Source organism: Haliotis rubra, unplaced genomic scaffold (genome assembly GCF_003918875.1).
Source record: "Haliotis rubra isolate DU_JTF1 unplaced genomic scaffold, ASM391887v1 Scf74, whole genome shotgun sequence".
In the NCBI taxonomy this organism is placed as follows: domain Eukaryota; kingdom Metazoa; phylum Mollusca; class Gastropoda; order Lepetellida; family Haliotidae; genus Haliotis; species Haliotis rubra.
Window position 1 is genome coordinate 252,435 of NW_025767457.1, and position 16,929 is coordinate 269,363.

At 41.1% G+C, this 16,929-nt stretch overlaps 1 protein-coding gene across 2 annotated transcripts in view; it reads right to left on the reverse strand.

Moving 5' to 3' along the window:
- Positions 1–16,929, reverse strand: part of LOC124259865 (nuclear factor NF-kappa-B p105 subunit-like) — a 37,706-nt gene that overhangs the window by 14,541 nt on the left and 6,236 nt on the right. For both annotated transcript variants that reach the window (XM_046694081.1, XM_046694080.1), the window contains exons 2-6: positions 13,042–13,173; positions 11,341–11,480; positions 10,100–10,248; positions 9,537–9,670; positions 8–166 (exon numbers count right to left, since the gene is read on the reverse strand). In XM_046694081.1, the coding sequence (XP_046550037.1) occupies positions 8–166; positions 9,537–9,670; positions 10,100–10,248; positions 11,341–11,480; positions 13,042–13,171 (712 nt within the window). In that variant the 5' untranslated portion in view covers positions 13,172–13,173. The remainder of the gene's footprint in view (positions 1–7; positions 167–9,536; positions 9,671–10,099; positions 10,249–11,340; positions 11,481–13,041; positions 13,174–16,929) is intronic.

A 16,929-nucleotide genomic window follows, 5' to 3' on the forward strand; every position in this document is an offset into this window, starting at 1 on the left:
TACTTACTGCTGTCATAGATCGGCCTGGATACCACTTGAGTCAGATGCTTGGTGAAGTTTTTCTTTTCATCCATCAGATACACCTGGAAACACAGCCGCACCACGTTGAGCGACATGTTCTTGGCCTGCTCTTGTGCCTGCTTCCGGGCTTTGTCTTTGTCATCCTCTACCAAACACACAGGGATAAGTACTCATGTGCTTTGTATAATCAACTAGATTACTACATGTGTGTCTATCAGATACCATTTATCTTTCAAGTTTTTCAAAACAACAAGCTCAGGGTTCCCACAGGCATGGCAGGCAAAAATTCCCTGACTTTTCCCTGACAAGTATAGATTTTTCCCTGACCATTTAAGTGTAAAAACTGGCCACCTTCCTCCCTTTCAGTCAGTCCTAACCACCGTGTTAAGATATTTCCTTTACACATATCATAAATACACACAGTATTTGTTAATTTATTACATTAACCAAAACATTGATATTTGTGATGAAGAAAATTTTCCTTGACTCTCCTGCCACAATGTTACATAATACTATTAGATACATTTGACCGTGACCATCAAATATATATTCTAAGGTGAAGTCAGTAATATATCATCTGAAAACTTTGTATTTTATATTAAAGGCTTTTGAATGTGAAACTAATGATTTAATTGAATTGTTTCATTCAAAGTCAGGAACACATTTCTTCATTATCACAAAATGTTGTAATTATCAACGGCATATTTGGAAAGAATAAACATGCAAGATTTTCAATTTTGTGAATCAACAGCAAATGTCAGAACATAGGGCATATTATAAACCTATGCTGTACTTTAACAATGAAACTTATATGGGTATTTTTGGCCAAAATGGGCTTTCACAATTTGCAAGAAACCACCATAGCCATCATACTATTTATAATATTTTGGAACGGTATACAAATGAATGGAAAAATATCTGTTAACATAGTTATCTTTAGAAAGGTGGATCTATTGCATATAAAGAAAAATGTTTTTGAATGGCAAACAATTATCTATTGTTAATCACTATGCCTATCTCGGACTAGTGTTTTTCCATACTAAACAAGAGTCATCAGAAGATGACAAATCCCCGGCCCCTACAAATATGAAAGAGCAAATCATCTGACAGTTACTTAAAGTTGAACTTCATTTTTGTAGACAAAGTCCAAAACGTTTCCTTGGAAACCAAGCAAAATAGATGCGACAAAAATCTGTAAAAATAGCAAAAGGCACCACTTTAGGTTCTGTTTGATATATCTGCAAAGTTGTGTTGAAAATATTGAGCTGTTTTCGAGTTATGCTCCAGAAACAAAATGATTACGGACGGACGACTATATCCCCCCGCATGTAATGCAGGGGGGGGAGGAAGAGAGAGATAAAAAGAGTGTTATATATCTGAAATCACATGCTAAGAAGGCTCTTATCAAATTTATGTCCGTTTCCCAGAATTTTGGAATTTTAACCGGGAAATATGTTTCATATTGTTTGATTCACAAGTTCAACCGATTGTGCTTCATAGAAGAATATGTCTGTTATGTAACCCATCTGTAGAAGATGAAACTCACATTATGCTGATTTAAGAAAACAATACATACCAAATAATTATCTGTAAAAATATCCTTCAAGTGACTTTGTTTCCATTCTATCCTCCAGAAATGAAAATGTAATATGTAATCTAGGGCTTTATGTAAAACATGCTGTTATGCTTAAAAGCAATCTCTGATCTGAACTGTAATTTATTTCATGAAATGTCTGTAACGTGTGCTTGCATCTTTGACTTTGACTACTACCATACCTGATTAGCGACATTCAGAGTCTTATTTTTCCCTGACCAAACCCCTAAATTTCCCTGACTTAACCCCCAAATTCCCTGACTATTCCCTGACTTTTGAAAACATATCAAAATTCCCTGACTTTTCCCTGACTTTCAGAGAAATGCCAAATTTCCCTGACTTTTCCCTGACCTGTGGGAGCCCTGAAGCTATAATTGTTTGATTGGCATTCTAGAAGTTGGAGAGTCAAAAATGAAACATACAACTGTATGGATGACAACTTATTATTCATTGCACTTTTTTAGCTTGATAACGGTGTAAGAATCTATATCGAAACGTCGCTCTATGCAATAAAAAGAAGTTGTCATCCATAAAGTCGTATGTTTCATTATTAACAAGCTGTAAGGTACAATGTATCTGAGAGGCACAAATGCAGTTATCTGTGTCTTAGGTACCCAAATATTGCATTGGTTGAACATCAAATTGGCATATATATTGGTGGTGAATGTGGCACACAGTGACGTATGAATACAAAACACAACAGATATTTGTGACATCATTCAGCCCACTGCTAATACCTCGTGTGACCCCCACACACGACTGATTCATTGCTGCACTCAGCAGTATTCCAGCTATATGGTGGATATCTCTGAAAATAGTGTGGGGACCAGACAATCCAGTGATCAACATCATGAGCATCGATCTAAGCAATTGGGACCCTCCACACAAACATGCCCATCATGTCTATGAATGATCAAGGCAAATATGAATTGAAAACTAGCTAAAATCTAAGAATGTTTCTTAACATATTAAAACATATTTTTTACACGGGTGCAAGAGAGTGTGACAAAAGTACAACTTACTTATTAATGAATTACAATCAGGTAAGAAGTCTGTCATAATTTGACCTTACGTTATCACCATATGGTAACTATGGTAACACATATCGTTAATATTTTCTGGTTTCACATTCCTAGCAGGAGAGTGTTCATGGATTGGGCAGCATGGGTGACCCACTTGTATAAATTGATGCAATTTGCTGTGCAGAGTTTCATCCTTGTGCACACCAGAAACATATGAACATGGCTTCTCATCCTGGTTCATACCGACTGTGTTTCTAGGCTTGTCTGCACCACACCCCTGCTTGTGGGTTTCACCAAAGTTGCAAAATGTTTGCCACATGCATCCCATCAGGTTTTTCTCTCACATTAAGGTGACATGCGATGATATAACTGTAATATTGTTGAAATCGGAGTTAAACCCATATGACTCACTCACTCTTAGTCTTCCATGTCATGAAAATCTTGTTGACTAGACTGTACGACTCTTTCAATCTTTCTCATAACTTTGTTGACTAGACTGTACGACTCTTTCAATCTTTCTCATAACTTTGTTGACTAGACTGTACGACTCTTTCAATCTTTCTCATAACTTTGTTGACTAGACTGTATGACTCTTTTAATCTTTCTCATAACTTTGTTGACTAGACTGTACGTCTTTTAATCTTTCTCATAACTTTGTTGACTAGACTGTACGACTCTTTTAATCTTTCTCATAACTTTGTTGACTAGACTGTATGACTCTTTCAATCTTTCTCATAACTTTGTTGACTAGACTGTACGACTCTTTCAATCTTTCTCATAACTTTGTTGACTAGACTGTACGACTCTTTCAATCTTTCTCATAACTCACAAGAATGAAAGCAGTGAGCACTTAGACATTATGATGTAATTTTCTGAATAAAATTGATATTTTATACTTATCCTGACTCATGCTTATTATGCTTGTCTCCTCCTTCTATGTGAATGATAGTGGAACACTTGAAAATCCCTTGTAGTTCCCTTTAAAGCGGACGTATAAGTACACTCACCCACGAGTTGCCTCCCTGGCATAGTTTCCCGCCAAAACAGTCACATGACTAACCATGCTTGTCACTCCCTCTGTAATATGCCCGACACATGGATTTACCGTGAAATCCGAAGTGCCATTAGTGGGGAGGTTGGGAGGGCTTGACATCATGTGTCAGGATAAGTATAAAATATCAATTTTATTAAGAAAATATTTTTCCTTATCCTGACTCATGATTATTATGCTTCCAGAATCCGACCGATTGGTGGTGGGTCAGGTCACCTTCTCGGATTTATTGGCTGTCCTAGATACGTCCTGTATCTAACCCCATGGGAACTATCTTACGGCACTTCTTGACAATCCATCTGCCAACTTCCATCTGCCAACTCGGGGGTACCACATCTTGTCAGACTTCTTTAAGACAAGTGAATCTACGATTCATGTGGATTTAAGATATACTAGTGTATCCTTGCTCGATATATATAATAACTAATGTAAGAAGTATCTTCTTATCGTAAGAGTTACGACCCTTCTCACATACCAGTACTTCCGTACAAGTAAAAGGTCTAAATCACTCATGTTGGTCTGTTTTAGACGTAAACATGGACTCTCAACCAAGACTCTCCAGAGCGAAGGTTATCAGCAAGTCACGTGATAAGAGGGTGAGATTTTCAATTCAACGCCTCTATGGAACCGTTAGTTGTTGTGCAACAACAAGTGGCCCCAACTGGTGAATGCCGGAGAGGCATCGGTGGCAATGTCTCTCAGGTAGTTGTTGGCAAAAGCAGCCTTCCATTATTGATGCCATTGAGCAATTCCCATGCAGAGCGAGAGTAGACGCCAAAGCTCTAACTTCGTGTGGGTTGGATGCACTCGGAGGTGGTAATCCTGTTGCTTTGTAGGCCCTTAGTATAACGGCTCTCATCCATACTGATATTGTTGTTCGGGAGACTTCTGTGGATGTCTCTGTAGACAACGGTATAAACAGGCGCTTGAACTTTTGTCTCCTTGTTCTTGTCCCGGTTAAGGTAAATTTTCAATGCTCTAACCGGACATAGAGATAAATCCTGTACATCCTCCTGTCCGAGGATTGTTGATAATGCTGATACATGGAACTGTCTATCTGGTTGACCAGGTAGCTGATTCTTTGCCACAAAATCCCATTTAAGTCCTAAATGTGCTGCCGCACGATGTCCTGTGTCGAACCGAGTTCATCCAAAATCAAGCGCATGTATCTCTGATACTCGGGCTGCCGTAGGTATCACTGGTGAGATGTTGTAGTACGCAGGTAGGGTTGCTCAGTATAACTGGTTTACAGGTATTTACCGGTTCAGTCATGAAATCAATATGTATTGCGATACGCTGATCGAAAACTGGTATTTCGACATACATTCGGAAAACTTCGTAACACTCAGAAATGTTCGGATATTTCCGTTTTTCACAACGGAAGTCAAGTTAAGTTCGGTTTTCTAAATTTTTGTTCAAGTGCTTCGCAATGTTTTGGATCTGAATGTTTTAAATATTTACTCATTAATGACCAGGTCAAGTTGCTGTCTAAAATCTCAGGGCTTTTTTTGAGAGTGGAGAAACTAGTTCAAACTAGTAACCACTGTGTTGATGTTAAATTGTTCTTTTCCTTTGTTTCAACTCGAGTATAAGTAGTTTTTTTGTTTAAAAACAAATCTTGCAATATATTGCAATACATATCACAATATATGTTTCGCATCGCAATATGAAAATTCACTGCAATACTTAAATTTCTTTTGCTGATCCTCCAGCTTAAAGGAATGTAATAAGGCCAGTAGTTCTGGTACTTTTGTCAATTTGCTGCCTGTCTTCATGGTCAAAATTGAGCTAATAGCCGCCAAGTACGTGGATAAGGTCGAACCTTTCAATCTCTTAGTCTGTCGTAGATGACATAAGTAATCCACCACTTGAGGATGAGATGCTTTCGTTGCTGTGAAACCTTTGCGCCGAGCGTATTGTTGAAACCTCTGCCATTTGTCATCATACAGGTTGCGAGTAGATCTGCGAAGAGCAGATAACCTCTCTTCCTCAAGCAAGTTTTGATACTGTCCATGCGTGAAGCTGGAACACTGCTGGATTCCTGTGAACTTGCTTGGTGTGCGGATGAACCAGTAGGTTCGGCCATTCTGGTAGTTTCAGGTTTGGCTTTCCTAGTTCTTGAATGAGATCTGGAAACCACACTCTCACTGGCCAAAAGGGAGCGACCAAAATCAGATGGAGGACTGTAGTCTGCCTGATTTTCTCGAGTACTTGCGGGATTAGAACCGGTGTTGAAGCGTATGCGTTTAGTCTTTCCCACGACATGTTCAATGCGTCTGTTGTCCATGCTAGCGGATCGGTCCCGGTGAGACGAACGTCTGCATCTGTCTGTTGAACCTTGTGGCGAATAGATCTATAAGTGGAGATCCTAGCGTCCTTATGATGAGACAAAACGCCTCCGGATGAAGCATCCATTCTGTCGGGGATGCTTGCTGTGGCCGAGACAGAGCATCTGCTAGAATGTTCTTTGCTCCGGGAATGTGACATGCCTTTATCCAATGTTCAGCTTGTCCACAATGTCGAACAGATGAAATATGAGATGTAGCAGACTTGCTGATCTTGTTGAGCCTTGTCTGTTGATGTAAAATGCCACTGTGGAGTTGTCCGTGTGCACTGTCAATGCTTTGTTGATCAGAGACTTCGACCAATGTTATAAGGCGTTGATGACTGCTTTCATCTATAGTTGATTGATGTGCAGATTTCGTTCCCTTTCCGACCACTTTCCTGCAGCTACCTTGCTCTCGAGGTGTGCTCCCCATCCTTGTAGCGACGCATCCACGTACAGATGTGTGTCGCAAACCGGCTCTTCTAAATAAGTTCCTCTGCAAACATTCGATTTGTGAGTCCACCATAACAGGAATGTTTGTAGACTCTCTGGTAGAGTTATCAACCCTGTACTGCTCAGGCGAGTATTCAGAAATCGCTACAACAGACGTAGTTGTAATCTTCCTCTACGAGTTAGGTCCTGTGCTGAGGTGAGTAGACCCAGAAGGCGCTGCCATGTTCGGAGATTCAACGGAGAGATGACTGCTTGCGGGATCATGGCTTGTATCTTGATCCAACGATCTTCAGGGACTACGATGCGATTTTCTATTGTGACGAACCTTATCTCTAGAAATTGTAGATCCTGTGTGGGTTCCAATTCTGATTTCAGTAGGTTTACTAGCCAACCCATTTGTGTTAGTAGCCTTATGGTGAAGTCCAGTTGTAACTTGAGCTGACTGGCTTCCTGATGCTCTTGAATACCGTCGTCTAGGTAGAAAGCACTGCGTAGACCTTGATGATGTAGAAAGGCGACTATGGGCTTGGTTAAACAACCATGGGGCCAAAGATATTCCAACGGCAGGACTTTCCACTGGAAATGACAACCTTGAATTTGTTGCTGTAACGATGAGACGTCTGGCGGATGACATTCGCTAAGGTGTCGATCGACTTAATCATCATCACTTCTCTAGAGTCGTGAGTGACCTCTTTGGCAATCTCTTCAATTCCTCCGCCGAAAAGAGTAGGGGCTGACCATGGGGCTCTCAGGAGTGACTTGGTATATCTTTCGCTCCAGTTGCAGGATGACAGAAGACCCTGTCTTCTTAACAGCGTAAGGCCCGCAGATGTAGATGCCAAGTGGTCTGACATGAACTGTTGATTCCTGTTCTGGGTGAGAAGTGCAGATAAGATCATCTTATCCTCTTCAGCATCTGAGTTCTGGAACTTTGCAATGAGCACCTCGCTTATTGCTCTTGACCTAGCCAGGCCGAAGAATGTGCGTCTAGTTGTGGTGTCCAACTGTGCAATCTTTTTATCATCCACTTTATATAGTTTACTGTGATTATCGTTGATAAGTCTGTAATTCTCATCCAAGTTGGGCGCTCTCATAAATGACTCCATGTGGTGAAGAGGGATCTTTGCTCATTAAAAACTGGAACGTGCTGGTTCTGTGACTTCGTTGCTTTCTCGAAGGCTAAACTGAGGCTTGCTGGGACTCCTACAATGGGTTCAATAGGCGGGTTCGTGAGCGAATCAAAGTCATTATCAAGCATTCTGTAAGTGAGTGCTTCATTCCGTAGCTTTGATGGAGATGATAAATCGAGACCACTCGCGATCCATGAAGTAACCTCTGCATCGGAGAAGATCCCATCGCTCTCTTCATCCTTGTCTGACAAGCTGTGGCTTTGCGAATCCCTTCGCGCATGCTCCAATCGCGAGTCCTTCCTAGGATCCTCCTTCGCGAAAAGATCTGTAAGATCTGCTTGATACTGACGAGGTGCGTTCACGCCTCAGAGGAGATTCCCTGGAGATGGAGCGACGACATTCTCGAACTGTATCCTCATTCATATTCACGGATCCCTCTAGACTGCAGAACGTTGTATCCTTGGTAGGTGAAGACCTACTCGAACGCTGGTGATCCTGCGTCGTGACTGCATTCGTCGAATGATGATCTGCAACTGTTGTGTTCGCTGACTGATGATCCACCAGTGCTGCATCCTGTGGAGTGGATTCCATCCTAGGTACTGCAATCGCCGAAGCTTGCTGTAACCTCTTCTCTTCGGCGAACCTCTGCTCCATCAAAGATAGCATCTGCTGGGTGAATTGCTTCATGAATGCACCCTGGTCAAAGTTCTGCGCTGATTGATGAGGAGTAGACGACGCATACGAGAACATGGACTCATCTTCTAGTCTGCGTTGTGAACGAAGTGAAGAAATGCTGATGTTCTATCTTGCACCCGATGTCTGTGAGGCTGACGGACAATCTTTAATCATCTGCTGAGGGCTGAAGCGGCTGAGGACATAGATCTGGCTGACGACGGCTGCTGCGACACCTTGCTGACTAAGGTAACTTCTGGTAGCAAAATCGGCGGGTCGTCGAAGATGTCTGCCTCTGCCGGGGGGACGATATCTTCGTTGAATGACATCTGATGAGCAGGTCTAGTAGAGCTGGAAGACTTCGAAGATGATTTCGACGCAGATGTCTTCTTCTTCTGTGAACTGACACCTGACGACTTATGCTTCTTAGACTGCGATGAAGCCAACTCAGACGACGCTGCCCTCTTCCTCGTAACAGGAGTCTGCCCCTGTGACGAACCCGGCAAATCACTAGAAACATTAGTTTCATTTGCAGATGACAACACACGGTTACTGACGTTATCTCTCGTTTTATCCGCCATGCCTCGTGATAACCTCCGCTACTTGTCCTTAGAACTTCTAAATAAGGCCAACAAATAGTTATTAAATTGGAATGAAGATAAATTTATACAATATTGACAGCGAAAGCTGGAAGAGCATTGATTAGTACAAGAAGGACAAAGGGGGTGCGGATCAGCCGCAGACAGTCGGTGCCTGCAAAAAGAACACGAATTCATCAAATGTAAACAACAAATACAAGTGATGAAAAACAACAATATTTACATAAATTTGGACATAATTCCTATATACACTGAATAATAATACAGACCGAAAACCGTATACAGCTAAATTTGGGCTTAGGGGTCGAAATATAAAAGGATATAGTGCCGTATAGGGACTCCCAAGTATCCACAACCATCCACCAGGGCGATGGAGGAGAGAGTGACAAGCATGGTTAGTCATGTGACTGTTTTGGTGGGAAACTATGCAAGGGAGGCAACTCGTGGGTGAGTGTACTTATACGTCCGCTTTAAAGGGAACTACAAGGGATTTCAAGTGTTCCACTATCATTCGCATACAAGGAGGAGACAAGCATAATAAGCATGAGTCAGGATAAAGAAAACTAATTTAAATACTCCATGGCTGTGCAAAAGCCTACTACCCTATTACAGAATCATCCATTCATGAGCAATTACAAAAACATACTTGGACACATCCAATAACTTACTTGTGATGGATATTTCAGCACTCATGTGCCCCTGCTGGACCTTCCTCTCAAGGATGAGGGACTCGATGATGCGGCCCTCCAACACCTCCGTCGCCTTCTTCCGTGTGACGTGCAGCACACACAGATTGGGGAAGCTGGAAACACAGGAACAATTTCACATCATCACTTTGGGTGTGTGACACTATGTGTTGGGGGGGAATGAGAGAGCAGGTGGTTGATAGATGGTGCTTGGATTTCTTTATTAAATCATCTACGTCTTACAGTAGTGGAGAAGATCTAAATATTTACTCATATTTCACAAAAAAGACATCCTGATGTTTGTTCACTGAACATACCAGATGTTCTGAAGAAGAAAGAGTTCTTGGTACAAAATAACTGCTTGGTTCTTCTTTTCAGAAAAAACACAGCAAGTGTTTCAAATGGTAGGAACAGAAGTAGAAATGTTGTCTGTGCCTTGTGGTTGTAAAGTAACATGGTGATGGTTTGTTCTGTAACTCAAACTGTCTGAGTCTTGTGTTTGTGAGGTGATTGTGTGATCTGATTGGTTACAGGAAAACACTTACGAAATAATGCCACTGGTTAACTGTACTTCTTGTACACAGATTCCATTTTGACAGTTCCTTCCCACGAGCTTGTGGGCATGGTGTTTGGGGTGATCCTCATCTGTCACCAGGGTCACCACAATCTTAGCCGGACCATTGTAGTTCTCAATCTGCCAAGAAATATTGACATAAGTGAGTATGGTTTTACGCCGCTTTTAGCAATATTCCAGCTATATCATGGCAGGGGACACCAGAAATGGGCTTCACACATTGTACCCATGTGGGGAATCGAACCCGGGTTTTCAGCCATGATGAGCGAATGTTTAACCACAAGACTACCCCACCACACCAATATTGACATGAAACTGGATGACAAGCATATGTCTAACACCTGGTCAGGTGCGGTAAAATGCATTCAAGATTACTGCACTTAATGACAACATGCACATGCATGTGCACTTGCATGTACTATCCTGATTTTACAGTACCAGCCCTCTGAGATATTATATTACAGTTTAACATTGATACCCCACCTAGAAACAGCACACAGAATCCAAGTCATCAAGTCCTTATTTTATTAATTTAAGCATGTTAATAAGCCTAAGCCAGGGCAACAACAATTTCCATCTGTTCATGTATCTTGGTTTCATGTGAGCCCACATGGGCGAAGGATCAAACTAAAAGCGGTGAAAACCAAACTCAGTCAGTCAGTCAGTCACGTGAACGAGGATCAAACTCCTGACCTTCTGCTCTCTGGTCTGTCCACTGACCATGGAGACACAACACATGACCATAATATTCCTGTGATGCCCTTGCATGAATAACTCTGAAGTGAACACCCTCATCTTGTTCCAAGGATATAATTGAGGTAAAATTTCCTACTTTGCTGCGTGAACACCCCTGAAGTGAGAACCCCCATCTTGTTCTGAGGATACCCTTGAGGTAACACCTCCTACCTTGCTGCATGAATACACCTGTGGTGAAAACCCACACCTTGTTCTGAGGATACCCTTGATGTAACACCTCCTACCTTGCTGCATGAATACACCTGTGGCAAAAATCCCAACCTTGCTGCTAGGATACCCTTGTGATGACTGCAACTGTCATGAGAACCCATGATGAGAACCCCTACCTTGCTGCTAGGATACCCTTGTGATGACTGCAACTGTCATGAGAACCCATGATGAGAACCCCTACCTTGCTGCTAGGATACCCTTGTGATGACTGCAACTGTCATGAGAACCCATGATGAGAACCCCTACCTTGATGCTGGGGTAGGACTTCCTGCTCTTCTCACTCTTCTCCCCCTGTAGGCCCCCATGGGAGGGACCCTCACACTCATAGCGAAAGCGGAATCCTCGCTGTTGGGGCTCCTCAACGATCTTGATGTGTGGCTGGAACTCTGGACACACAACAACATGATTATACATGCACTTATGTCTCACAGAATCAGTCTAATTACAGCTTCTTTCAAATTCACAATCCTTTAGTATTTTGTCTATCACATGATGTGTGAGTTTTTTTTACACTGCTTTTAGCAATATTCCTGTTTATCTTGTCGAGGAACACAAAATAATAGCTTCACACATTGCATCCATGAGCGTAATCCAACAGTGTCTCAGGATTGAATGCTTTTACCAAGGCCATTCCCACCACCACCCCAAAGGATTCAGCGGTGAAGGTTGTAGCCATGGTAACATGTTCAGGGCCCTTATTCTCGAAATGTTCGTAGCCCTTAGAATTCTTAATTTTGATCGTAGTCAATGTGTTAAGAATGGGCTTAAGAAGTTCATAGGGCTACGAACGTTTTGAGAATAGCTAGCCAGGTATTATTTCAAAATAAAAAGAAGTGTATGCAATCAGGCCACATTAGTCCGGTCTCCGATAATCCGATTCCCGCGCCATCTGACCAGAGACTCAAGCTGTAACCAATCTTGTTTTCTGTATAAACACATCAATTGTTGATTCATTAATCCGATGCTTCAGTCTCCAACTCCAACCATCAATTATCGGTAACGTATTAGCTAATTGTACTTGTTTTTGCTTCATTAATCCAGCTATACATACGGCAAAAGTCATATTTAGTGTAGCTGGACGATCACATGTCAACAAACTGCTTTCGTTATATTATCGGGTACGTTTTAACTAAATCACCAGTAGGGGAACGTGTGCACTGCACAGCTGATTGCTATTTCTGGCGCTGTATATGAGACAACTACACACGGTAATCTTAATCCCTGCATATTAGACAATGCCTAGCAAAAATTGTTTGTTCGTTCACTTGAAGCTATACGATGTCGTTTTCTTACCCCCTGAAAAAGAGTGACGAAAGTGTAACCATAGATAAGCCGACGCCCTTCTACACACTGCTATTTTTAGTCCTGAAAATTCGCCATATCTACGGTTATATATGGTATACGTTCATTTGTCTCTATCAGTCAAGTGAAAGGGAAGTAACGCTACTGAGGTGAGGTGAGGTGAAATTGGGTTTAACGTCGTGCTTGAGAATATTTCGCTCATATGACGACGTGCATGCTTGTGTATGAGTATGTGCGGCTGCTTGTACTAGCCCAGACTTAAGCTGGTCTTATAGTGCTAGCCCCACTGAGATACCACGCCACAGTGAAGCAAGAATACCCCACTCAGACACATTATACTGACTCCAGCCGACCAGTCCTTGTTGTACCCATTAATGCTGAGCACCAGGCAGGGACCAACAAGTACCATATTTTAACGTCTTTTGGTATGACGCGGTCGGGGATCGAACCCGCGACCTTCCGCTCTCCGGGCGGACGCTCTAACCACTCCACCACGGAGGCGGTCCAGTAACGCTACTGCAGTGTGGTGTACTGGATTTGTTTCAGCAACCGAACGTTTCACTATCCGAACATTTTTCATGAAGAACGTCACTGCTCGGATTAATGCGACCTGACTGTACCTTGACAGTGTATGTCATTACCTACCCAACGTCCCATTTCCATTCATCATATGGTAGTCGCCATTGTCCACAAATTTGGTCTGCAGGTCAACAGGGAGGTGGGACTGCTCCAGTGGAACTTCCACCGAGTCGTTAGAGTCGCCAGTGTCGTCCATCCCTGAAAACATCAGTAAAGACCCATTTATAAAACACTGGGCAACATCCATCTGTCAGCATCTGACAGTCAACATCTGACAGTCAACATCCTTCAGACAATATCCAATGATAATTTCAACACCCACTGTCAACATCCATCAATGAAATATCAGTAAGGACCCACTTATGAAAGAAACACTGGTCAACATCGAACTGTCAGCATCTGACAGTCAACATCCTTCGGACAATATCCAATGTTCAATCATTAATGAATATCAACACTTAATATCATCCATTAAAGGTTAATCTACATCCATTAAAGGTTAGTCCTCATCCATCTGCCAACATCCATTTGACAATATCCACTGATGAATTCAATATCCACCATCAATATTCATTCATGAAACATCAGTCAACACCCATTCATGAAACATCAGTCAACATCCATTCATGAAACACCAGTCAACATCCATTCATGAAACATCAGTTAACATCCATTCATGAAACACCAGTCAACATCAATCCATGAAACATCAGTCAACATCCATTCATGAAACACCAGTCAACATCCATCCATGAAACATCAGTCAACATCCATTCATGAAACACCAGTCAACACCCATTCATGAAACACCAGTCAACATCCATTCATGAAACATCAGTCAGTCAACACCCATGAAACATTCAACATCCATCCATGAAACATTCCAGTCAACATCCATTCATGAAACATCAGTCAACACCCATTCATGAAACATCAGTCAACATCCATTCATGAAACATCAGTCAAACACCCATTCATGAAACATCAGTCAACACCTATTCATGAAACATCAGTCAATCCATCAATGAAACATTAGTCAACATCCATCATGAAACATCAGTCAACACCCATTCATGATGAACACATTCATGTCAACATCCATTCATGAAACATTCAGTCAAACATCCATTCATGAAACATCAACGTAACACTCCATCCATGAACATCAGTCAACACCCATTCCATTCATGAAACAGTCAGTCAACACATCCATTCATGAAACATCAGTCAACATCCATTCATGAAACATCAGTCATCCATGAAACATCAGTCAACACCCATTCATGAAACATCAGTCAACATCCATTCATGAAACATCAGTCAACATCCATTCATGAAACATCAGTCAACAACATCCATTCATGAAAATCAGTCAACACCTATTCATGAAACATCAACATCCATTCATGAAACATCAGTCAACATCCATTCATGAAACATCAGTCAACATCCATTCATGAAACATCAACCAACACCCATCCATGAAACATCAGTCAACATCCATTCATGAAACATCAGTCAACATCCATTCATGAAACATCAACCAACACCCATCCATGAAACATCAGTCAACACCCATTCATGAAACACCAGTCAACATCCATTCATGAAACATCAGTCAACATCCATTCATGAAACATCAGTCAACATCCATTCATGAAACATCAGTCAACATCCATTCATGAAACATCAGTCAACATCCATTCATGAAACATCAGTCAACACCATCCATTCATGAAACATCAGTCAACATCCATTCATGAAACATCAGTCAACACCCATTCATGAAACACCAGTCAACATCCATTCATGAAACATCAGTCAACATCCATCCATGAAACATCAGTCAACACCCATTCATGAAACATCAGTCAACATCCATTCATGAAACATCAGTCAACATCCATTCATGAAACATCAGTCAACATCCATTCATGAAACATCAGTCAACACCCATTCATGAAACATCAGTCAACATCCATTCATGAAACATCAGTCAACATCCATGAAACATCATCAACACCCATGAAACAGTCAACATCCATTCATGAAACATCAGTCAACATCCATTCATGAAACATTCATGAAACAGTCAACATCCATTCATCAACACCCATCCATGAACATCAACACCAGTGAAACATCCATCCATGAAAACATCAGTCAACACCCATTCATGAAACATCAGTCAACACATTCCATCCATGAAACATCAGTCAACACCCATTCATGAAACATCAGTCAACATCCATTCATGAAACATCAGTCAACATCCATTCATGAAACATCAGTCAACATCCATCCATGAAACATCAGTCAACAACATCCATTCATGAAACATCAGTCAACATCCATTCATGAAACATCAGTCAACATCCATTCATGAAACATCAGTCAACATCCATTCATGAAACATCAGTCAACATCCATTCATGAAACATCAGTCAACATCCATTCATGAAACATCAGTCAACATCCATTCATGAAACATCAGTCAACATCCATTCATGAAACATCAGTCAACAGTCAACATTCATGAAACACCAGTCAACATCCATTCATGAAACATCAGTCAACACCCATTCATGAAACATCAGTCAACATCCATTCATGAAACACCAGTCAACATCCATTCATGAAACATCAGTCAACATCCATTCATGAAACATCAGTCAAACCCATTCATCCATCCATGTCAACATCAGTCAACATCCATTCATGAAACATCAGTCAACATCCATTCATGAAACATCAGTCAACATCCATCCATGAAACATCAGTCAACATCCATTCATGAAACATCAGTCAACATCCATTCATGAAACATCAGTCAACATCCATCAGTCAACATCATTCATGAAACATCAGTCAACACCAGTCAACATTCATGAAACACCAGTCAACATCCATTCATGAAACATCAGTCAACACCCATTCATGAAACACCAGTCAACATCCATTCATGAAACATCAGTCAACATCCATGAAACATCAGTCAACATCCATTCATGAAACATCAGTCAACATCAGTCAACATCCATCCATGAAACATCAGTCAACACCCATTCATGAAACATCAGTCAACATCCATTCATGAAACACCAGTCAACATCCATCCATGAAACACCAGTCAACATCCATTCATGAAACATCAGTAAACACCCATTCATGAAACATCAGTCAACACCCATTCATGAAACACCAGTCAACATCCATTCATGAAACATCAGTCAACATCCATTCATGAAACATCAGTCAACATCCATTCATGAAACATCAGTCAACATCCATTCATGAAACATCAGTCAACACGCATTCATGAAACATCAGTTAACATCAATCCATGAAACATCAGTTAACATCCATTCATGAAACATCAGTTAACATCCATTCATGAAACATCTCCATGAAACATCAGTCAACATCAATTCATGAAACATCTTCATGAAACATCAGTCAACACCCATTCATGAAACATCTCCATGAAACATCAGTAAACATGTTTCCATGAAAGACTAGATATCCATCAGCCAACATCCATCCATGAACCATTAATGATCATCAGTCATAACACTTCAACAACATCATCTGCCTGTATTATATCAACAGTATTCCTATAACTACCAAACATTTACAGTGTTAGTATATCTACCCTTACAGTATTCCTATAACTACCAAACACTTACAGTGTTAGTATATCTACCCTTACAGTATTCCTATAACTACCACACTTAAACACCCTTACAGTATTCCTATAACTACCAAACACTTACAGTGTTAGTATATCTACCCTACGGTATTCCTATAACTACCAAACACTTACAGTGTTAGTATATCTACCCTTACAGTATTCCTATAACTACCAAACATTACAGTGTTAGTATATCTACCCTTACAGTATTCCTATAACTACCAAACACTTACAGTGTTAGTATATCTACCCTTACAGTATTC